Raw genomic sequence first — 13,334 nt, 5'->3', positions numbered from 1 at the left:
GGTATATATTTTATAGTTATTAACCCTCTTTTATTAAATTTTAAATATAATAATATATTATATTTATATATTTAGTTTTTATAAAAACTTAATTTTTAATTAAACTAATAATAGTATTATTATTTATATATATAAAGGTTTATTTAAATTTAAATTTAAATTTAAATTTATATTAAAATATTTTAATAAATTATATAAATATATAACCTTTTAAAAGCTTCTTTTAAAGCTATATATTTAACTTTATAATTATTTAATATAAATATTTTTATAATTAAAAGTTATAACTTATAAGGTTAATTATTTTATTATTTTTAAAAATATAAATATATAATTATATATAAATCATCTATTATTAAAGTTATTACCTAATTAAAATTAGAATATTTATATAAATTTAATTTTCCATTACATTTATATATTTTAAATAATTTAGGAATTTTAATAAATAACCCTATAATTTATTTAATTTTTAAAATATTCTTTACTAGAATTAGATATATATCTAACTAAATTACATATAAAATATATTATATTTATACAGCTTTTAAGCCTAGAAATAATATAGTACCTATTTATTTTTAATAATTATTTATTTCTTCTTTTAAGGCTTAGTTTATATTTTTATTAATTTTTTTCTAATATAAAAGGAGTTAATTTAGGTTTTATATCTTTATTATTATTTATATTAAATTTTTAAAAATTTTATTAATATATTTATTTTAATTTATAATTAAAGTTTTTCCTCTCTATTTATTATTATATTATTACCTAAAAGAAAATTAACTCTTCTTAATAGTTTATATTTATAGTTTCTTTTATTTTATTTATTATATTATTAACTTTATTATTATTACTATTTATTATTATTATATTATTAACATAGCATATTAATATAATATTTTCTTTATTATTTATAAATATTTTTATTATAAAGATAGGATTTAAATCCTAATTTATTTAATTTTTTTAAATATTTATACTATAAATTAAAGCTTTATTTTAAGCTATATAAAGCTTTATTTAGTAACCTATACTATCTTTTTTATATATATAAAAGTAATTTTATATATATTTCTTTATTAATATTAAAGTATAAAAATATATTTTTATATTATAACTATATATATAATAGTTTTTATTTATTACTATTATTAATAATAATATTTATATTTTTAGTTTATAAATAATAGTAAAGATTTCTAGGTAATTTACCCCTATTTTTTAATTAAAACCTTATACTACCTAATAAACTTTATAACATATATTATTTAATTTATTAGTTACCTAATAAGGCTTTATAATATTAGGGTTATTTATAAATTTCTTTTTAAATACTTACTTCCCCCCTAAAGGCTTATAAGTATTAAATATATTATTTATATTTATTATATTATATGTATTTTAACTTATAAATAAATTTACTTTATCTTTTATAGCTTTTACCTAATAAGGTACTTTTTCCCTATATATAGCCTCTTTTAAGCTAGAGGGCTCATTTATTCCACTTATAGTTAGTATATATAAGGTTTTTATATTATTTTCTAATATTATTATTTAATTACTTAATAGTATATTCTTTATAATATATAAAGCTTTATATTTTATAGAGTCCTTTCTTCTAATATAAAGTAGTAATTTATATAGGATTCTATAATATTAATTATATTATTATTATTATTATTATTATTATTATTATTATTATTATTATTATTATTATTATTATTATTATTATTATTATTATTATTATTATTATTATTATTATTATTATTATTATTATTATTATTATTATTATTATTATTATTATTATTATTATTATTATTATTATTATTATTATTATTATTATTATTATTATTATTATTATATAATTCTATTTTTATTTTCTTTAAATATAGGATTATTATCTTTATTTATAATATATTTACCTTTTAGGATATTTATATCTCTAGTCCATACTATTTTATTATTAGTATATATTTTATATACTTTATTATTCTTATTAAAGTTAACTAATACCCTTTTTTATTCTAGGGTCTAGTTTATTTTTATTTTTATTATTATTATAATATACTATAAATCCCTATAATTTAATATAATTTATAAGTAAATTATAATTATATAATAAATTATATAAACTTTTCTATTTTAAATTTTTTAGGGTATAATATTATATAAATATACACTAAATATAGCGGCTTCCTTATAGTTTATATAATAAATTAGTTTATAATAATAAGTATTTTACTTTATTTAATATTATTAAATTCCTTCTTTTATAAAACTATTAAGTTCTTTTATATAAAAGAGGTATTATTATATATAATTCCACTATTATTTAATATTATTTTAAATTTTTATTAATATATTTAATATTATTATTAATATTAAATTCTTTTATTCTTTTATTTATTTTATTTTCTATTATATTTTTATATTTATTAAAAATCTAATATTTAGTCTTTAAACTCTAATAGGTCTGTATAAAGATATTTAGTCTTTTATTTAGAAATAATATATAATATTTATAATTATTATAAGTATTTTTAAAAGGACTAGCTATATTACTATATATCCTTTCTAATATATTATAATTATATAAGTTATTACTTATTTTATTTATTTTAGTATTATATTTAGCTTTTAATATATATTATACTTATATAATAGTACTTTTATATTTTCTTTAAAAGATTTAATATTTATATTATTATTTTTAATATTATAAGTAAAAGTCTATATATATATACCTAGCTTGTAATGCTATAAATATATATTTAATAAATCTTTATTAATAATTAAAGGAGGGTTTTACTTATATTTAATAGTTATTTATTTTTACTTATATTTATATAAATATTTATTTTAATATATAATAATCTATTTTATAATAGCCTATAGTTTCTATTTTATTAGAGACTTTATTTATTACTTTTATTATAGTATTTTTAAATATTATATTATATATATACTTTATAGTTTTAAAACCTAATATATTTATATTAAATTCTAAAGTATAATATATATTATTTAAAATTATATTTTATTATTTATATTTATTTTTAAGTCTCCTTTTATTTTAATATTTATTTTACTAATATTTTCCTAATTAACATTAATATTTATATATTTAATATTATTTAAAAGATTTATATTTTTATAATAAATATATTTATATATATATTTAAAATAAATTCTATTTTATTTATTTCTAAACTATTTTTATATATATTATATTATTTATATAGTCTAGATTTTATTAATAATAATATTATTATTAAGGAATTTATTATATATAAAGTATACCTTTATATTTTCCTTATAATTTATATTATCATTATAATAATCTTATAAATTAAATTTTAATGATTTTCCTCTTTTAAACTAGGATTTTTATATTATATTTATTTCTTTTTCTTTATTTCTTTATTACTACTTTCTTTATTAATTTCGTTATAAGTAGTTAATAGTTTATTTTAAAAATTCCTTTTCTCTATTATTTTTAAAGTTTTTAAAATTATTATAATTTTATTAATTTTAGTTTTATTTTCCTAGCTTTTTAATACTTTTTAAAGTAAAGAAAATAGTAATTATTTTTAATATAGCTCTTTATTTTATAATAGGTATACTATAATATATTTTTTATTTTTCTTATTTTTATTATTATTTTTAATAATAAAAGTATTTTTATTTTTATTTATTTTTCCTCTTAATTTATTAATAAGGCTAGAAAATATATTCTTTATATTATAACTATTATAGTTTTTATAAACTTTAAATAATATTCTAAATAAATTTAATATATTTATTATTTAGTAAGTTTAATATTTATACTATAACTACTTAATTTAATAATTTTATATTATTAGTAAATAAATTTATAATTATTAAACTAATTTTATTTAAATAATTTTTATAATATTAAAATTATCTAGTAAAATATTAAAAATTCTTTTAATAGTAAAAATTTAATAGTAAATCTAGTAGGTTAATATAAATTTTATAGTTTTTCTACATTATTTTAATAGTTTTATATCTTTTATATATATAAATAGGCTATTTACTACTATAAGTTATATATAAGCTAATACTTTTAGTCTTCTTTAAGTATTAAATTCTTAAAATTATTATTTTTTAGTAAAATTTTCTTTTAATAAAAGGTTTAAGCTTTAATAGACTATATAATATAATTTAATAAACCTTTTAATTTAAGGACTTTAAATCTTTTAAATAAAGCTATATTTTATAGATATTTTATAAGTATTTTTATAAATTTATTTATATATATATATATATATATATATATATATATATATATATTAATTTTTAATATTTTATAAGATATATATTAATAAATTTTTATAAATTAATAGATATTATTTAATATAATCTATAGCTTTATTTAATCTTATATTATAATATTTATTAAGTTAAAGTATAAATTAAAAGTATTTTTATAGTTTTTAACTATAGTTATTAGAAATAAAAATATTTTAAGGTTAAAAATATCTTTTAATTTAAATCTTTTAATATAAGGGTTGATAAATTAGTTATAATTATTAAATTTAAATATATTATTATAAATATTTTCTAATAAAATAGGTTTAATTTTTATATAAAGTATTATATATTTATTATATTTATAAGGTTTTATCTTAAAATTTATAAAGTAATTTTAATATAAATATTTTAAAATATTTATAAGTAAAGAATTAATAATAATTTTATTTATGAAATTTTTATAATTTTAAAATATAAGTATAAATAGATTTTACTTTATTTAAAAGTAATTATAAAGTTAAGTTATAAAAGGAGTATTTATAATTAAAGAGATATTTAAATATAATATAAAATCTTTTATTCTTTTAAAGTAAGGTATAATTATAAAGTATAAATAAAATAAGGGTTATAATGTAGTATTTCTTATAAAATAATTTTAGTATAAGTTTTATAAAATAGTTGTTTTTAAGTAATTTTATATGTAAAGGATTATATAAAGATTTTTAAGAATATTTTTATTAAATAAAGTATAAAAGAGGAGTATAAAAATATTTTTATTATTTTATAAATATAGTTTTTATTAAGTTATAGGGGAGTATTAAGGGTGATTTTAAGTATATTATTAATAGTATAAGTAAGGGGTATTATATGACTTTCTTTTAATTAGTTATAGTAGGCTATTATTGTCCTATTTAGGAAGGTATTAGTTAACTTAGTTGGGATTGGAGATTCAAGCTTTATAATCTTTAAGAATTTGAGTGTAAATAGAGTTAAATTTTAATTATTAACTACTAGGCTTTCTACCCTTTTATTTATATATTAAATATCCTTTATTTAGTATTTAAATGCTTTTATTTAATAAAGCCCTTTATAGTTTAATTGTTTTTAGTAATTATATATATAAAAATAGTATTTCTTTATTAACTATCTGGAAACGTATTTTTATAATATAACAGCCTCGGGGAGGGATACCATTTTCTAATTCTACCTAACCGTCCGGCACGTTCTTACGATTCTACCTGGTTTCTTTCCTCTTTGTCTTACGTATCTGCCGCCCCTACAGAGATAGATAGGAACGGGAGCAGCAAAAGATGTCCATATCATTTCACAAACTTGTCCACGTGAACGTGTAACGCAACCAGCCAGCTGTGCCGCAACTCACTCGGTGAGCCAGCCGTGCTCCAGCAAATGACACCCACCAAGGTCACTCACGATAGCGAGGGCGAGATGCGACGAACAAACAAGTTGTAGGTAAAAATAGGATGAATTGGGGGAGGAACATCCACATATGACCAGACCCCCGTCTTGAGCTCATTTCTAATGCCTATGAAAATGCACTCTCTGCAACGCTCTGTATATATGCAATGCAATGCACGGCCTGCCTGCCTGCCATGCTGTCTTCTGTCTGTCTGCAATGCGTCTTGTCGTGATCCGATGGCGCGCTCTTTCCAAAGCCGCCAGAAATCATATCATCAGGAACTCCTTGAATGTGCCACCGAAAAGGTGTGGTGGCCAAACCAAAAGGTAAAGGAAAAACGCCGTCGCCTTATGCAGGAACGCAATAAGAATCAAAATACAAGAAAGAGGTAAGTAAAAAAAAAAAACCATCAATCAGAGCTGGATGAGGTCGAGCTCGGAGAAGTCGGGCGGCGCGCGGCCGTAGACGGCGCGGCACTTTGAGTCGAGCGCCGTGCCCTCGTTGCTGATCCAGATGTGCTCGCTGTAGTCGTTGGTGCGGCGCACCTCGTCGTCCGACACGCCGAGGTCGTCGCGGGGGATCCAGACCACGGGCCGCCGCGCGCGCACGGCCGAGTGCGTGAAGGCCTTCTGGACGAGCTGGTTACGCTCCTCGGGCGTCAGGTCCTCGATTTCGTCCGCGAACCCGCCGTACAGCGCCTCGCCGATGGCTCGCTGCGCCTCGAGCTCCTTGCCGCGCCGCTGCCGCCTGTACTCGGCTGCCGTCTTGAGGTTCTCCTCGGCCTTGCCCAGCGTGGCGTTGCGCATGGTGTTCCCGCTCTGGACCGCCCAGGTGCCGGCGTGCTTAAGTGTCGATACCGGGTTGTAGAATTTCGTCCGCAGGCTGCCTCCTCCGGAAGACAAGTTCTTGCGATGGGTTTTCGCTGCCGAGTCCTGGTGGAGCTGCGAGCCGGGTGCCCGTTCTGTCGGCCCATCGAGGTCCTGCATCTCGATATCCTTATCATCTTCGTATGTCTTGATGCTTCGAAGAGTAGTCGTCTCGTCATCATCAGTGATGATCCCCAGACGTCGGTCTTGTGCTTTCTGGAAGGCCTGGTCCCTCAAGACGGCCTCGTCTTCAAACGTGATGGGGAGGTATCGCAGTAGGGGGCCGAACTCGAGGTTCAAGAATATTTGGTAGAGAATCGTGAATGCCAGGGCGATGACCATGATTATAGCCTGCGGATAACAAGATGACGACTGGAGCAAGAAGAGACCGAGCAGACAGATTTCCATGACATAGAGCCCTGTAAAGGTCTGGTTGAGGGCCCTGGGGTACAGAACTCCGCCTGTGTCTGATCTGAAGCGGGTCACATAAAGCATGTTGTACCGATGGGCGAACCAAAGCATGGCGAAGTTGAGGATGGCGAACACTGTCATGAGGGGCGCGATGACGGAGAAAATGATGGCAATGCACGCGAAGTTGGTGTACACGGGGAAGAATGAACCCCACTTGACCTCGGGCAACGTGATCTGGCGCTTGAATTTCGCCCTGACGGTGTTGTCGAAAAGCTTGGAGAGGAAATACCACGTGGCCTGCGATCTCATTAGCTTTCAAGTCACAGCGCCGCGAGTAACGTACATCCAACTTACCAAGCCAGCGACTTGCAGAAGGGTTCCAGAGCTCACAGAGGCCCCCTGGAGAACCAAGTACGAGAAGAAGTAGTTGGACGACTCTGGTAGATTCCTGGCGAGGACTGTCGGAATACTCTCGACGTGTGCGGCAACCGAAATAAATGTGTTAATGGCTGAAGACGAAATACTAACGACGAGGAAGACTTGTACAAAGAGGACTATGGTTGTTAGTAAGGAGGATTCTATTTTCCACACAGCGGGTATACTCACAGAAGAAGTAATAAGTCTGCACCCACTCCGTCTTTGACGAGCCAGTCTTGACACCTTGGAACTCTGCGACAAAATTGAGAATCACTGGTACAAGGGCCAGCAGGATCGCCAGGATCACGGGTGGCAAAACACCTGCCGCCAGTTTGACGAAGTCGTGTACCTTTTCGTTCACCTTGAGGAAGCTCAACCATTCATATTGAGCAATGAGATCGTCGATGGAAGCAAGACCTGCGGAGAACGCAACAGGAATCGTCCACAATACGACCATTGCGAAAACAAATGCACAGGCGAGCAGAACCCGTGACCACTGCATCCACCAACTCATTGCCATGTTGTCCCAGATGACGTCCTCGGGTGAAATTTCGACCACCCTTGGGGCCATGGTCTTGGGCACATGGTGGATCGCGCTCTGACAGGCCATGTGAGCTGCCACTTGGTTGTTGAATTGGATAAAGGCAGAAGTCATGACGGGGAAACGCTCGCTGTGTTTCTGGTCTTCCTCGATTTCCACGTTCCAGCGGGCAAGCTCCTTCCGGCACCAATAGATCGTGTCGACTTTCTTGTTGAGGAAGGGCAGCCCCGGCAGCCAGCCCGGTGTCCATTCGAAGATGGCGAGTCGGTGATGAGGACGATCCTTAGGCTTGATCCATTTCTCCCACTCGGCGCCTTCTCTCTCCTTGTAGTCCTCTTCCTGTCCGGGGTTGACAAACGGAGGGTATTCTTGTTTCACCTCTTCGTCGCCCATGAACGGGATGTGCTGCTTGATCTTGGCCCAAAGCGATCTCTTGTCGGTAAATGGGTACTCGTTGTCCTCAGCGCCTTGAGGGACTGGTGAGGCGTAACCTCCGGAAGGCGGCTTCCAGAACTGATACCACCGTGTTTTCTCGTGGTCGTACAAATCTTCGACATTCTCCAATTTCCGGACTGTATTGCCAAAGTGCTTGGGTTGAAGCTCTTGTTGCATGGACTGCTTGCCATACAGCTCGGACGGGGTATCGCTGCGTTCTGTGGCGAATGACTGCTTGGGCTCATCAACCAATATTTGCACACGTCTGTCCGTGGGCGAGTTGCGGCGGTCTTCAGATCGAGCATGTGCCATCGCCGACGGTCCGGGCTCCTGAGGAACGAAATGGAAACCGCCGCTTCTTTCTAGCTCGTTATCGACGCCCTGGCCAATAGCCGAGATGCCGCCCACTATGCCAGCACCGGCTCTACCGATAGCGTTCGCGCCGCCCTTTAAGCCTTGGCCGACTTTCAGGATCCCACCACCTATGTCGGCGAAGGGGTTCAGCATCTGTCCATTCTTCTGAGGCTCGAGCTCGTTAGTTTCGGGGCCTTCCTTAGCAACCTGCTCCGGATTGTGGGGCGTTTCCTCGTGGTCTCCGTAGCTAATTCCTTGTTCGGTCTCGGCCCTGCGCTTGGCCAGCTCGTCCTCTTCCTTTTGCCTTTGCAGTCTCTCGGCCTTTGTGGGCTTGTTCGTCCTGAGCTGCCTCCGCCTCTTCTTCTCCTCCTGGTCACGCTTCTTAAGCTGGTTCTTCTTGCACTGACGGATCAGATCGCTCTCTGCAGATTCGAGTTGCAGATGTATCTGTTCTCTCTTTTTTATCTTCTCAAGGAGCGGGGAAAAGTCGCGTGTCTACGGGCGGATGAGTCAGCCATGATACAGGAATTGGAGTGGGTAGGTATTACCAGCCAGATGTTCCTAATTCCGCCTGGGAAAACGTCGAACAGTCCCCGCAATGCCTCTTCAGACAACCACTTCTCCGGGATAGACGAGACGAGCACGGTGTTGGCAGAGGCCCTCAGCCGATGCTCGGCGCTGGTCAGCCAGTCCTGCCGGACCTTGATGTAGACCCTCATCTCAAAGAAGATGACGGTACAGACCCAAACAATAACCAGGATTGCCAACATAAGATGCGCCCAGCGACGGTCGGCGTTCTCGGGCTTGACATTGGCCCACGACAGAGTGGCGAGCCCGACGACAGTGGTATTGCTGGCGGGGTCCTCGTCGGTCTCGTTGGTCCATAGGTTCTTCCCGTAGCCGCCTATGAAGTTGACAGGTAACAGGATGGGCAGGATGACGCAGGCCAGAGGAATGAAAATGACCAGGAGGGTCTTGAGGTACCTCAAGAAGAAGTAGGCGTCCAGGCCACATTTCTTGATGATCTCTCTGTCGCTAAAGGTCATGATGGTCTTGATGAGCGCCCATGGCGTTACAGGCGGAGGGTCGCTGCGGGAAAGAATGTCAGTAACTACACAGATGAGGACGAGGAACTTCACAGGGCGCATGATAGGCAACTGACGTCCGCTCTCGCTCGGGCACCAAGAACGACTTTGGCTTATATACTCTTGCGATCTTATTCCTCAGGAGAAGGAACAAGGAGACCTGCGCAAACGCGACAGCAAGAGCGACGCCCACGGAGGCGAGGAATGTCTCGAGGCCCTGGCCGGCGACATCCTTGGCAGTCGAGGCATCAGTGGCAGTGGTGTTGACTTTGAAAGGATCCGACATTTTGCGGGACGGGGTGAAAGTTGCACCCAGCAGTCTAGGAAACAATAGGATGTTCTTTGAAATCTAGGGACGGTGATAGTGGGGGTCGGTGATCGGGATGGAGAATCGTAGGTATGGTCACGACATTGTCGAGGAGTAGCGGTCGGTTTGTGGCGGTGGAGATGCAGCGGTGGGCGAGTGAGTATTGAGTGGTCGGTCACCAGGACGTTGTCATGACACAACGTGCAAGCCCCCTCAAAGAAGGACAAAGGGCAGGTGTGTGTTTGTGGTGTGTTGTGTATCGTGCCGTACCGTGTTCTTGCTCGGACGCGGTTTCGAAGGTGGGAAATTGTGTACACAAATAGGTCGAGAACAATGGCGTTGCATATAGGGAGGAGGAAGACGGTCTGCCCTGCTCTAGCGCCAACTATAGCAGGGAAAGCTATGACGGGAGCCAGGGAGGGAGGGAGCAGGCAGGGAAGGGGCCAGTCCCAAAGGGAGGGCCGGGCGCGGGTGAGCTAGTCATAAAGCTGGGTTGAGGATGAGTTGATAGCGATTGTCGTCAAAAAAGGTGAAACAAAACTGGGTTGGCGTCTACCCTTGGGCAGCCCGGGGCTTAGCCACAGCGTGGAAGGAGGCTTCGCCGGGCTCGCTGGGCTCGCTGGGCTCGCTGGGCTCGCTGGGCTCGCTGGGCTCGCTGGGCTCGCTGGGAGGCCGCGATTGGGTGGTTCCAGGGACAGGCCCGGGGTCAGTGACATCAGTGGCTCAGGTCCCTTGGCTGCAGCAGGTCGATCTAGGCCTCTCCAATTTGTGCAGCAGGCCGTGATTGGGCCAGGCGGCTACAACGTTAATAACGGCGGGCCCTTGTAGCCCAGTCCTATCCAACCATTCCTCGGCCAGCCGCATGTCTCTGCTCGGTCTGCGACACGCCCACCTGGCAGCCCTCCCTGACCACAACGTGAGGAACCAGCCAGTCAGCCCAGCCAGCCCAGCCAGCCCAGTCCAGAGCCAACCATCCCGACCTCACTGCCTCATCAGGGACCTCTACCACAGTTTCGCACGCGGCTGCAGGAACTTGTTAAGCGACTGCCCCAACAGCAGCCCAAGCGACAGGCGCTGCGCAGATGCTGTGCCGCTCAGCAGCATGTCACAGACCACAAGGGTGGAGATAAGGTTCTGATGAGATGGATCCGAGATGGGACATGGAGAGGATGAATAAGCCCCGGTGCTCCGTCACTTACGCTTCTGCAAAGGGGCTTCGCATCTGCTGCCCACGTGCACTGCCCATGCTCATGTTTTCTTTTGATTGTCTATCGCACCAGTCTTATCCGTATTCACGCTCGCATTTGGCAAGGGTGCAGTTGCTGTTACACGCGCGCTTATGGATTCGGTGTCCTGAGTTGGGTGGGATTTGTTTGAGTGATGGTTCATTGAATTGTTTTAGTGCGAGGATCGACTGCAGATAGATACCGATGGACAGTCACATCATCATCGTCATTGCGATCACCTGCCTGTACAAGCAGAGCAAGTGATATCATATGCACTGATTGGCATTTACGGCAAATCATCTCATTCTCCAGGACCACAGTCCCGAGACAAGCTGCCGAGACATGTTTTTGCTTCCCAAAGTGCGACTGCCCGCCTCTTTTCATTGCTTGCGGCGCTGTGGCAAGAAACCTAATTGGGAGGGCAGACACGGCACCTGGCGCAGAGGAGGTGGAGGTGAATTGCCCCGATGATGTAGGATGCAGTAGGACATGTAGCGCGTGGCACACCGACTAGGCTGGAGATCGACGCCGTGGCAGTCGGGTCACCACACAGATAAAGCATAGCGGGCAGTGATCCAGAGGATTAGTCCAAAGCTTGATGCGCGCCAATGACTTAGTCAGGGAATGTGGTGGTCTGGTGGTCAGCGGTGGTCTGGTCGATGGTGGTCGCCCTCGGCCTGTCTGTGAAGTCGCTGATGCAGCAGCAAGTGTTACACAATACCACACACCCGGAATGGCGACCCGACGGATTCCAAGGTTTGGTGTCAGCGTCGCCCAAAGATCGGGCGCCGGCGATACCGGTCATGTGGGCCCGTTATCCATCTATCCTCGGCCGCTGCGGCCCTGTCGCCCAGCTTGCCCAAAGGTGTCTAGTCTCCCAGACTGTCGGGCTGTTATGGGCTGGTAGCTCGCTTAAAATACGCTAAAGTTCGCTTAAAATTATAGGGTTTTTTTCTTCTAAAAGAGGTTAGGTAGGTTATATGTAGGGATACCCCTTGTAACTAAGGGTACTTAAATTTTACAAAATATTTTACTTTAACGCATTTTAAACGCATTTTAAATGCATTTTAAATGTATTTTAAATGTATTTTAAATATATTTTATATTTATTTTTAATATAAATAAATAGTTAAATAATAGTTAAATAAATAGTTAATAAATAGTTAATAAGTAGTTAAATAAATAATTAAATAAATAGTTAAATAAGTAGTTAAATAAGTAATTAAATAAGTAGATAATTTAAATAATTAAATTAATTATTTAATAAATAAATAAATAAATAAATAAATAAATAAATAAATAAATAAATAAATAAATAAATAAATAAATAAATAAATAAATAAATAAATAAATAAATAAATAAATAAATAAATAAATAAATAAATAAATAAATAAATAAATAAATAAATAAATAAATAAATAAATAAATAAATAAATAAATAAATAAATAAATAATTAAATAAATAATTAAATAAATAATTAAATAAGTAATTAAATAAGTAGTTAAATAAATAGTTAAATAAGTAATTAAATAAGTAGTTAATTTAAATAATTAAATTAATTATTTAATAAATAAATAAATAAATAAATAAATAAATAAATAAATAAATAAATAAATAAATAAATAAATAAATAAATAAATAAATAAATATTAAGTAATTATTTAAGTAATTATTTATTTAATTATTTAAATATTTAATTATTTAAATATTTATTTTATTATTTATTTAATTATTTATTTAATTATTTATTTAGTTATTTATTTAGTTATTTATTTAATTATTTATTTATTTAACTATTATTTAATTATTATTTAACTATTATTTAACTATTATTTAATTATTATTTAATTATTATTTACTTATTATTTAATAATTTACTTAATAATTAATTAATTATTTATTTAATAATTAATTTAATTATTTATTTATTTAACTATTTATTTAACTATTTATTTAACTATTTATTTAATTATTTATTTAATTATTATTTAATTA

At 33.6% G+C, this 13,334-nt stretch overlaps 1 protein-coding gene across 1 annotated transcript; it reads right to left on the bottom strand.

The window, feature by feature from the left end:
- Positions 1-5,470: 5,470 nt before the first annotated feature.
- KVR01_003885 (uncharacterized protein) lies at positions 5,471-10,636 on the bottom strand. The gene is made up of 5 exons (XM_044781538.1): positions 9,882-10,636; positions 9,268-9,808; positions 7,579-9,214; positions 7,327-7,526; positions 5,471-7,269 (listed from the first exon to the last, which is right to left on the bottom strand). The coding sequence occupies exons 1-5, from the start codon at positions 10,088-10,090 to the stop codon at positions 6,109-6,111; spliced, it is 3,747 nt and encodes a 1,248-aa protein (XP_044648900.1). The 5' UTR covers positions 10,091-10,636; the 3' UTR covers positions 5,471-6,108.
- Positions 10,637-13,334: the final 2,698 nt, after the last annotated feature.

The sequence above is a fragment of the Diaporthe batatas genome, assembly GCF_019321695.1.
Source record: "Diaporthe batatas strain CRI 302-4 chromosome Unknown Contig00003, whole genome shotgun sequence".
NCBI classification, from domain to species: Eukaryota; Fungi; Ascomycota; class Sordariomycetes; order Diaporthales; family Diaporthaceae; genus Diaporthe; species Diaporthe batatas.
Note: the sequence above shows the minus strand (reverse complement) of the source record. Positions and strands in the feature narration are given on the sequence as shown.

What these genes read in the sequence shown, in the direction of transcription:
- KVR01_003885 (XM_044781538.1), bottom strand. Translation starts at nt 10,090, where the DNA reads ATGTCGGATCCTTTCAAAGTCAACACCACTGCCACTGATGCCTCGACT. An exon ending in GTGCCCGAGCGAGAGCGGAC is followed by an intron (nt 9,809 to 9,881) that starts GTCAGTTGCCTA and finishes TCTTTCCCGCAG; the next exon opens with CGACCCTCCGCCTGTAACGC. An exon ending in GCAGACTTATTACTTCTTCT is followed by an intron (nt 7,527 to 7,578) that starts GTGAGTATACCC and finishes TAACAACCATAG; the next exon opens with TCCTCTTTGTACAAGTCTTC.